This window comes from Crassostrea angulata, chromosome 6, assembly GCF_025612915.1.
Source record: "Crassostrea angulata isolate pt1a10 chromosome 6, ASM2561291v2, whole genome shotgun sequence".
Taxonomy (NCBI): domain Eukaryota; kingdom Metazoa; phylum Mollusca; class Bivalvia; order Ostreida; family Ostreidae; genus Magallana; species Magallana angulata.
Genome location: NC_069116.1, coordinates 7,594,790 through 7,606,134, shown reverse-complemented (window position 1 = coordinate 7,606,134; position 11,345 = coordinate 7,594,790). Strand labels below are relative to the sequence as shown.

The 11,345-nt window shown below is 33.9% G+C and overlaps 1 protein-coding gene across 2 annotated transcripts; it reads right to left on the bottom strand.

The window, feature by feature from the left end:
- Positions 1-848: 848 nt before the first annotated feature.
- LOC128186529 (clumping factor A-like) lies at positions 849-11,020 on the bottom strand. 2 transcript variants are annotated; one of them, XM_052856324.1, is made up of 4 exons: positions 10,891-11,020; positions 7,310-9,586; positions 3,715-5,985; positions 849-2,893 (listed from the first exon to the last, which is right to left on the bottom strand). In XM_052856324.1, exons 2-4 carry the CDS (start codon positions 9,584-9,586, stop codon positions 2,582-2,584), a joined length of 4,860 nt encoding a protein of 1,619 aa, XP_052712284.1. In that variant the 5' UTR covers positions 10,891-11,020; the 3' UTR covers positions 849-2,581. The 2 variants fall into 2 exon arrangements, with proteins under 2 accessions (XP_052712284.1, XP_052712285.1); XM_052856325.1 differs by having other exon boundaries at positions 3,715-5,895.
- Between the last annotated feature and the right edge of the window lie 325 nt (positions 11,021-11,345).

Sequence of the window (11,345 nt, the reverse complement as noted above, 5' to 3'; positions counted from 1 at the left end):
AAAAAATCGTTAGATAATTTATATGTTTTTATTACACATGTACATACGTTGAAGAAATATTTTTGTGTATTATTCGATAACTTTGTTAGTTTAAAAAAATCATAGAATATAGATAGGATTCTTGAATTTTCTTATCTATGGAAATAATTTTAAAATGTGGTTCTGAAAAACTAATGTGTTTTTAATGAAAAATAATAAGTAATCTTCGTTTTCAATTCTAATTTCTCTCATGTTTTATTTTTTCTACAAAGCAACTAGGATACTTCTTTATTAGAACGTCTTTTAAAAGATTTAATCAGATTTTGTCACTTTTATAAAGAGATAATTCTACGAATTATGTTAAATTCGACCGATGTAAATGTACACATATTAAGTTAAGGGGCGTGAATATCGAGAACAAGGAAATTCATGCACATCTCCTGAAAATCCATATATTATATTGAACATGAGTAATTTTTGCTTGATGTCATTATTATCGTCATAAAAGTTCAAACCGGTTATAACAATCTTCATTGTAAAATGTAAAGATATCACCCACATTAAGGGGACTGGATGCTAATTCAATTACACATCATATCTGTCTTAAACTTTGATTTGATAATTTTGACTTTTTAAAACTATTTATTCGAGTTGGTGAAGAAAACATCCAAATATTTTAGACTTAAAATTTGACTTTTTTTTCTGTACACCCAGCCCTTCGTTTAAAGAAGATCAATATTCAGTAATAAATATGGCCAAGTCTGTTTAGCCCTTCTAACAAACGAGGTTTCGTCATAAAGTCAGAATGCACGAACTTGATTAAAAAAGACTGATCTACATTACAGGAGATAAATGAAAACAAGGATAAAATCAACAAGTATCTTTTATAATAAAACTTGAATGATACATAACAAAACATTTTATTGAATAGCATCACATTTAAGATTAGATATCTTGCTGATATATCAGCATAAAAAGCCGGAAAAAAACAAAGAGTGTACGGAGTCAACTTTTTTACATCAGACTTCCATTGTACGTAGAGTTACCTCCCGTATCATCGTAAAACTCGCGTGCACGATTCAATACTGTTTGATGGATAACCAACAGTGTGTGATTGGTTTATATATATTAAAAAAGCTATACTCGTAGACCATCAGCAGAGATGTACATGTACACCAGTCAAAAATACTGTAAAACATGTTTTCCGATCGTCCCAAAGGTTTTGTGAATAAATGTATTATAACCTCTTTTTTCACTAGTACTGATCTTTTGTTTTAAGATTTCAAACTGGAATAATCACACTACTTATCAAGGCCCCATTTTTTCAGTTCATGTATCAATAAAGCATTATTTACAGAATTTCATATATCTGTTATTTTTTAATTAAATATTGATGTATTATAAATAAAATTTCATATCATACTTCTTAATATATTGAATTGCAGGATATGTTCAATTTACCAAATATTGCATGTATTATGTTGTAGATATGAAGATAAAATAAAATAATTTGATCACAGGCACCTGACGTTATTTATGATTCCCGGGATAAAAAAAAAAAATATACCCCCTCCCAATAACAATACGATAAACATCGACCCAATCTTGTTTTTGTTTTTTGTTTTTGGTCATATCAACCTGACTTTAAACCTGAAACCCAATAATTAACTTCTTTTGCGATCCTCTCCGTATTCCGGTTGGTCCACCCACAACCTAGTTTCCTACAGATTCAAACACAACAGCGCATACCATTCGCATAAAATACATATCTTCTTTTCCTGCATCTTTTGCTTTGAGAGTGATGCAAATGGCTGTAGGTGGAACGGATGTTTACACCTTGATGTCAATGAGACAAATTAATGATTCATGATTTCACGACATCACATGTTTGTGTAAATACACCAATAAATATCACCATCATTATTATCATCTTTATCATTATTGTGTTTAAAACTGATCTTATTATTATAATTAGCAGTGAATATAACCTATTCCATAATTTTTTCTTGTATGCATATCTAATTTGAATTGGATGCCTTTTTGATACACATATCAATATTGTATTAAAAAGGGATTACCAAAATTATCACGTACTACATCTTCCCGAATAAAGGATTCTGATCCGCTCCACTTCTCGCTGATGAGAAGCGGAGCGGATCATAAACCCTTGATTTGGGAAGATACACGCACTATATAGTAATTATGTTAACTTCTGTCCTCCATTTTGCCACTCGTCGCATTATATTTAATATAATATATTTGTATATAAAATTGTATAATTTTTTATTGGGCGAAATCTGTAACGTCAGGTACCCGGATTATACCTATATCACCTTTTACAGTTACACCGTTCCATAATGCTTTGCCCCGGATTAGAATGATGTAACGTGATTGCTGTCAAAATTTTTATAGAAGACGAGTAGCAAATTAAAGGCGACCAAAGGGCGACTGTAAAGTCTTTTTGATTATACACGTATTTCTATTTTAATCAATTAAGATTCAAAAACTTTTGGTCCTCAACATAACAACTAAAACACTTCTTAGGTTAACTTAGCAGTAAACTAATGAATTTCTGAATTTCCTAAATGATTGTTTTGTGAGCTTAATACAAATGTTTAAGTTTCTTGCGTAGATCCAAGTATGCCTTGTATTTCCTGGAATGTTCCATGGCCTTAAGTCGGTCCGAGCGTTTGGTATACCCCAGGAACCTTCGGACGCTGTCATTATACTGCGCCGCTTTGACCACCATGCTATCATAGGGGTCGCTGTCGTAAAGGAAGCGCGGATGGTGATCACGTGACCCTGGGTACACGTACTCTGGACAACTACACAATGGGGATTCCAGCAGATCAACATGTTTTATTTGGTAAATTTCACGCATGATGTCATCAATTCTTCTTCGCTGTCGTAATTCCTGGAAATTTAAATGAAAATAGTTAGGATACTGAATGTAACTAAGGACGCATATTTGGTATAAATTACTGGTGTCATGTTCGTGTGTCAATTCTCAATCTTAAGTGCGGTGCTTTAATTAAAAATTAAATGTAATATTGGCGAAATAATTGACTTGAATATAGATCAAACATAAACTAATTAACTCGATGGCATTAGAATAAACGGGCAATCTTCAACAATGTTAAAAGCATACCGAACGCGACCTTCGACGCTCTGTATGGTAGAAGGAAACAACGAGTAAATGTTTATGCTGTTAATTAAAAAAAATCCATATTCCAATCTCATTAAATTAAAGAGTTCGATTAACTAATCTAGTATAGAACAAGTGCAAGTAAATAGTAGACTTTTCCTTGTGGAGAAAATCCATTGCAATTGAACGTATACATCAGAATATACTTGCTACAATGCCAAAAATACATTTTCATAATTGTTAAAGAATAAATATTTCATTATTCAGTACGGGCTAATTTTTAAAAAGAAATCGAGTGGAAAATATACAAGTATATCAATGGAGAATAAAAAGGTAAAAAGATATGAACTGTTTACAAAAAAAAATCACACATAATAATATGTAAGCTATTAGCTTTTGTTGTCTCAACACGCCAATTACAAGTCCAACTCTAATAGAATTATTTATACAAATATACATACGTTTAAAGCCATTTCAATATCGTTTACGTAAGGCAATCGAAATGCTTCACGAACAATATTTATTCAGAATATCATAGAGAGAGAGAGAGAGAGAGAGAGAGAGAGAGAGAGAGAGAGAGAGACTCTTACCGCTTGCTTGATAAAGTAAAGAACCTCGGGATCAGGCTCGGGTTCCCTGCTAGGTTTGTGATGTAGTCGGATGAACGATCTCTCTTTGCTCTGTAGTAGAGGGGGTTCACAGCTGAACTGAGGTAATGCTTCCTGTGGTCGTGTTGAACCTCTTTGGCTGTCCCCGTCTGTTTGACAAAATTGGTCTTTCATACTCTTAACGTAAGACGTTTCTCGCGTCCTTGTGCCATTTTGTGGCAGCTTTATCACTAACGTCACATCGTTTTCTCGATGATTATCATCGTTTTTTATGACGATTTCAATTTTCGGAAGGCTTGAGGTTTGAGATTTTGACACATGCTTTGGATTCATCGCTTTGTTGAAGATTTCTTTGTCTTGTTCTGTATAATTTTCAATGAATCGTTCCGCCATTGGTAAACGTTTCAGTGGGATTTGATTTGACCGCATCAAATCTTTTGTGTCATCTTCTTGAATATCGTTTTGGTTGTTATCCTGAATGCACTGTCGATGTTGAAACTGATTTGAAAAACAATTATCATTCCGTTTAATTTGTTGAACACTATCGAGACCATTATCATATGTTGGTTTAGTTATGTGGTAGGGCTCCTCATATTCACTGATACCAATTTGAGTTCCTTCTGAACCTGATGTTATGGTTTCTGCTTGATTGTCGTCAGTTAAAACTGTACCATCATTTGCATCCTGAATATTATCATCGATTTGGACTTTTGCATTTGTATCTCGACTGGACTCGTTAGGTAAGATGTTTTCCTTATTCATATCCAATTCGCACTCATTGAGCTGGACCTTCTCTTTACTGGCACTTTGCTTGAGTTTATATTGTTCTTTATCCATATCCCAATTGCAACCGTTAAGTTTTTCGTTCTCTTTGCCTGTATCCTGATTGCAACCAATAAGGGAGTCTTCATTTGTATCTTTTTTGCAATCGTCGAGTGAATCTTTCTCACTATTTGTATCCTGATCGCAATCTTTCAGCGAGTCTTTCTCCTTATTTGTGTCCTGGTTGCAATCGTTAAATTGTAAGGCTTTCTCTCTATCTGTATTCATATTGCAATCATTGAGCGAGTCTTTCTCTATTTCAAAGTCCCTTTTGGAATTACTGAGTGAGTAATTTGTGTTATTTGTATCCTGACCGCAATCGTTTTGTGAGTTAGTCTCTTTATCTGTATCCTGAATGCAATCATTGAGTTGTTCTTTTTCTGTATCCTGATCGCAATTGTTTAGCAAGTCTTTCTTATTACTTGTATCCTGGGTGAAATCTTTGAGCGATTCTTTCTCTTTATCTGCATCATCTTTGCAATCGTCGAGTGAATCGTTCTCCCTATTTGAATCCTGATTGCAATCGTTGAGTGAGTCTTTCTTATTATTTATATCCTGATCGCAATCGTTGAGCGAGTATTTCTCTTTATCTGCATCATTTTTGCAATCATCGAGTGTATCTTTCTCAATATTTGTATCTTGAGTGCAATAATTGAACGAGTCTTTATTCCTGTTTGCGTCCTGATCGCAGTCTTTGAGCGAGTCTTTCTCTTTATCGGTTTCTTTATTGAAATCATCGAGCGAGTCTTTTTCATTATTTATATCTTTATTGCAATCACTGAACGAGTCTTTCCCGTTATTTGTTTCCTGATTGCAATCATCGAGTGAGTCGTTCTCATTGTCTTCATCCTGATTGCAACCGTCAAGTTGTTTTTTCTCTTCATTCTTATCCTTATTGCAACTGTTTAGTGAATCTTTCTCAACCGTGTACATATTGCAGTCATCGAGTGAGCCATTCTCTTTATCCAAGTCTTTATTGCAATCATTGCGTGGATCTTTCTTATCATCTGTATCCAGATTGCCATTCTTATTGCAATCTTTTATTGAATCATTTATTGGGTTTTCATCCTGAACAGTGTCCCGATTGAACACGTTGTTTTTTTCGTAAACATTTTCCCTTGACCCGTTAAGTACTTCATTTCGTGTCATCTTTTTGCCATTTCTTTGTTTGGCATTTTCTTGCTTGTCGTCATCTCTTCCAGTGTGGGTAGTTGCAGATATAGCTGTTGCACGTCTCAAACTGGTTTGTTCCTGGCTGGTTTTGGAACCTCGATCTGGGTCACTGGATCCTGCCTCTCTGTGTGGCTTTTTGTACAAATTAGCATTATGGGCTCGAACATCCTGAAGAGATTTCACAAATAATTCACTGTACTCTACCTCTTCTTGTAACAGTGATTTTATACTCTTAGCGAAAGAGTAGAAGTTATTTGGCTGCAGAGTAAAATAATAAAATTGATTTTTTTTATTGTTTTAATATCTAATAGTAATTAAGAATTTAATTCTCCATGATTGATTTAATCAAATAAAAAAATGATATTTCAATTTCTTAAAAATTTATTGAAAAATAATGGTTGGTTGAGTTTAAGGTGAAGATCTAGTAAACATTTTCACCAAATCGTTTTTGGTACAAGATTCATTATGACGTCAAAAAGGATTTGATGTATTTTTTCCCGTTTTTTGTGACTACATGACTACTTGTATATGGAAATTATGTAGAAAATAAACACTATTTTGACATTCCATTTGAAATCATATGTAACGTAATCCCAATACACATCATTTTAAAGAAGAGCATTTTATATGCCGTTTTTAGAGTGACTGTAGATATTCTGGATATATTTCAATCGTAAAAAGCGAGAAAAAAACTCCGAAACATACATGTATTCTTGAATATGACATTTGAAACATGACTTTTCAACGTGTTTATCTAAAATTTATCTCTGGTTCACATTATAAAACCAACCTGTTGTTATAAAGCAATATTGACTGAATTATTTTCAAATTTGTAGGTTTCATTCATATGCTAGATCATGACCTTAAACCACTAAAACGTTTGTAATCTACACAACATGTAAAGAGTACTATGAGATTGAAGCCAGTTTTTAAAACCTCGCATCTAAATTTGAACTAACAGGAAGGAGTTAAAAGGTAGAGATACAAGTAGTACATTGCTTGTTGGACACTTACCAAGTTCTTACAAACACATAAAATAGCAAAGAAATTCATAAAAGTTTTGTCAATTGAGAAGAAAAACAAATTTGAAGGAAGTTACAGAATTGGGAACGAATACTACTACTAGACTATGTCAGATCTATAGATTCTATTCTATTAAAGCTTTTTTATGAATGGTGGAAATGATACGAAAGCACAAAGCATAATTATATTGCAAAAAAGACCTTACAAAACAGAGTCAGGAACACACAATAAGTTTAATGATCGGCATGAAATACTGAGCCAACAATATGAATAACATTTTACACTGTTAACAAATAATTTTATATAATTGAACTGTTAAACAAATGTCTTTATTGTTTTCATTTTGTACATAACAAGCAAGCTAAAAATAGCCGTTCATTTCTCCAGCTTAAGAGCATAACGATTAGAGGTTTATTGTTTTTAAACGCTAATAGTTGTTGTAACCATAAAAGCTTGTTCTTCAATAAGCAAAAAACCAAGCAGAGCAAAAGGCTCACAAATGTGATTGCTTTAGCATAAGCAGTGAATTTTGAAATGTATAATAAAAAATATAACTTACTAGAGACATCTGTGAAAGTGACGTTGGGTTTTTAGCACCCGCTCTCTTTTCTGTTTTGCTGTCATCAATAGTCAAGGTAGTCACGCGTGGTTTCTCAGTGACATGCAATCTTTTGTCTGTTTCTGATGTGTGAACATCCACTGAAACCTGTTCGACATGCATGGAACTCGTAGCTTTGTTCTCTGAGTTATTTGTTTTAGCTTCTAATGCTTCATATCTTGCCCTGCTCTGATTTGATTTCGATTTCTGTTCGTCGGTCTCCTCTTCCACCTCACCGTCACGGGTTGATTCTGACGAGTTTTTATGGGATACCGTCGATTTGCTTCCTTTCCTCAGAATCACCCCCTGTCTGTCAGCTTCATTCCATGTAGTATCATCGCTTTCAATTACTTTTGATTCGGAAAATTTTATTGCCTCTTGTTGTTTATTGCTTGACTTCAGTAGATTAACCGTTGTCTGAGGTATAGGTTGATGGACTCTGGATGCGATTTCCTCACTGGTTATATCATTCATATCTGTTTTAGGCGCGTCTGATATAGAAACTTTTACATTTTTGGACATGCCTTCGTAAGATTTTGCTTTGTTCTCGTCATTCCCAGTCTCCGGATTCCAAAACACCTTGTTTGAGATACCATTTGTTTCATAACCATTCGTAATGTAGTTGTTTGTTTCTTCGATGTCATTTTGATTCGATAAATCTACTTCTGCTTTGCTTTTATAGATTGGTTCAACATTTAGCACTTCGTTTTCTTCCCGACATTCACTAGAATTAACTTGACTATTACTTGACGAAACATCAACATCCTGCAATATACCAATATTATGCAGTTCATTGGATTCACGAGGACTCGTATTTTCGGGTATCCCGTTATCTATATTGTCGTCTGCATGTGGTTCCATGTTTTTATCTGTTTTTGATTTATCAAAATTTGATACACTGGGCTCCCCTCGAAGTTCCACAGCCTGCGCGTCCGGTTGTTTACCTGGATCTATAGTAACATTTACCATATTTGGTAGATCAACATTTTGTATATTGTCTTCTTTAGTCATCTTATCAAAACCTGAAACAACACTTGTGCTATTTTGTGGTTGATCACGCGTCATTTCATCTTCTTCCTGCATCTTAGCAGACTCTAAATTAACACTGATCTTATCTGATGACTTCATATTTTCTATTTTCTCTTCATTGCGTGATGTTGTAGAATCTTCAGAAAAAGTTTCCTTATTTGACTCATCTTTTGATAAACAACTGTCCCGAAGATTGTTTGAAAGCTCATTTGCTTTGGATTCATCTTGTTCATGATTTTTTATTTCAACATTTTTTTCATCTTTAGCTATATTGATCTGGGAAGACATCTTATCTGTGGAGTTTGTCATTCCACTATTGCTCAGACCTTCTCTATGCCTAGACTCGATTGAAATTCTAGACTGATATGTCTCGACCTTGCAATTGTTAGCATCTGTTTCTTCCAATTCTTGGGTTGTATCTCCAACCTGGAGTGAAACCACGATATTCTTGGTTCTAGAGCTTCCTCTTCTTATTTCAACTTTAATGGTGTCATCATTGTTTTGTTCTCCTTCATTCACCACTTCCGATTTTTCGTTTTGTTCTTCTGTATTCACCACTTTCGATTTTTCGTTTTCACTTGTGTTCTTCTTTGGTGTCATTTCTCTTCGCGTCTCGCTGTTTACAGAAGCAGATTCATGTCGATCCCAAAACATCACCGACCCAGAAGTGCTCCTCGAGTGAGCCGAGGAAGGGAATGGACTGATAGTGGACCTATTTGTCCGGCGGCTCTTTCCGCTCCGTCCATTTCTCTTGTGAAAGGCCCCACCTTCTTCTTGGAGAGCTCTTATTTTATCCTCCATCGTAAAACTACTTCCCTCGTTATCTTGTATCACCGAAAACCGCCGTCTACGTTTATAATATGCACGAGACTTCGTCGATGGAGAGTGGTCTGTATCATTTTCATCCGTTACAACGCCACATAAATTCTTGTCTACCATGTCTTGAGTGATGCTTTTCCGGGAAGCGTCATGAAACTCAGAAAGACGTCTGGGACGTGCTTGGTGTCTTTTGACCCGCACAGGATACAAAGCGGAGATTTCTTCTTTTTCTGTGGAGCCATCATTGCTGGGATGTATAGAGGTCGCATTTTGTTTTTCGTCTGATGATTTCTTTGTCTTAAAATCCTCAATCTCGTTCTCATTCCGTTTAACTCGCTCCGACCTAATGAAATCTGCCAGTGAAAATCTTCTTTCGTTGTTAGCAGCCATCTATAATAAAGTTAAATAAGTCTCAATAAAACTTCAATTGAAATGTATTGAAGCAAACTTTAAAATATTTTCAAAAAAAATCTAAATCTATTTTGTGTACTTTAAAAACGTACGTGTACAAAAAAAAATTCCTATGAAAAATATTATTTCATTTAAATTGTATTGGTAAAACAATATTGCTTCTAGAAGAAATGTTATAAAAAGAAAGAACAAGAATTTTTTTCCCATTCAAAAATTTCTAAAATGATAAGTGTTCAGTCACAATAAATGGTGCATAATATTTTCAACTAGAAGAATATTGGTGACAACATAAATACATGTATCTGTAAGTGAAAAAATCGAAGTAATGATGTGCAAACTATATTATTATACTTTCATGTTAAATACTGAAATCTGATTGGTTTAGACGCAGTTGGTAATCCGTTCTATTACCCTCAGCGTTAGCAACACACTTGGCAACGGGTAACACAACAAATTGTTACATGCGCGTAAATTATGCGCGTACTGTTCGCCGTAGAATTCACTTCATTTCTATATAAAAACAGTAAAATATTCTTTAAAAGTAAGACATTCAGTATAATAAAATAAATAGTGCCTGTTTGGGAGGGTAACTTGAAATCGACACCCCGAGACAATCATTGTCAACCTCTGCTTAGCGTCGGTTGACAATGATTGTCTCGGGGTGTCAATTTCAACTGTTACCCTCTAAACAGGCACTATTTATATAGTGTTGTCCTTTTGTCGTTTCATTCATATACATTGTTTAGAATTGAAATAAGAAAGATTTCAGAAAATAATGAAAAGCATACAAATTAATGGGTGTATCATGTTGAAATTTTTTAAGTAACTTTGTGAGTGTATACCCGTAAACAAAATTTACAATATGACAACTTTGTTTTATTGTAAATTGTTTATGTACACCCACCTATGCAGTTATTTCAAAACCGTATAAAGCCATTTTTACTATTCATTTTCATTTCAAGTTTTGTAGATAAGGCATTTAAATTTTATATGGAAGGCATATTATGATTCATTTCAAGTTTTGTAGATAGGGCATTTAAATTTTATATGTAAGGCATATTATGATTCATTTCTAAGAAATAGCATACTTCTTTAAGGAATGAAATTTTGTACTTGTATTTAGAAAACTAGTATTTTATTTGTTAAGCAATTTCAGTACTTTACTATTAATTTTTATTATCAATATCACAATTAAAAAGAAATTTTAAAATCAAAATTTAATACATAATTGTCCCTTATAAATCTGTTAAATTTCAATTAAGAATTAAATTAAGTAAGGATACCTTTATTAGTCGAAGTCTCCACTAGTTAGTCCTCAGCTTGTCTAACCACCGAGGCACGACCATGAGATCTAAATGTAGGTACTGGAATCCAGCTAATCAATTTCTTCTCAGCCGCCTACAGCGAGCAGGTCGTGACATTGGGATTGATAAATTCGATTTCACGGACCAAGTCATTTCATACCATTGCCGGCGTCTTTTTAACAATAAATGATTGCGCATGTTGTGCTGATTTTAATTAGACGGAGAGTCTACAACAAATAAGTACGATTCTAAAATTATACCTTCGACAGTTTTTATTTTCAATATTTGTTTGTTTTTTGTTTTCTGCTAATGTTGAACTGAGTAATTTTTTTATTGCGTTACACAGAACTAAGATTAGCATAATGTGAAATCTAATATTTTTTTTAGGATAAAATCGTAAGATTTTTAAGATTTTAATAGAGCTGGACGGCCGT

Bases quoted from the DNA above. Each gene is read 5' to 3' on its own strand.
- LOC128186529 (XM_052856324.1), bottom strand. From the start codon at position 9,586: ATGGCTGCTAACAACGAAAGAAGATTTTCACTGGCAGATTTCATTAGG. The intron at 5,986-7,309 runs GTAAGTTATATT...TTTACTCTGCAG, and splicing joins CACTTTCACAGATGTCTCTA to CCAAATAACTTCTACTCTTT. The intron at 2,894-3,714 runs GTAAGAGTCTCT...TTAAATTTCCAG, and splicing joins TTTACTTTATCAAGCAAGCG to GAATTACGACAGCGAAGAAG.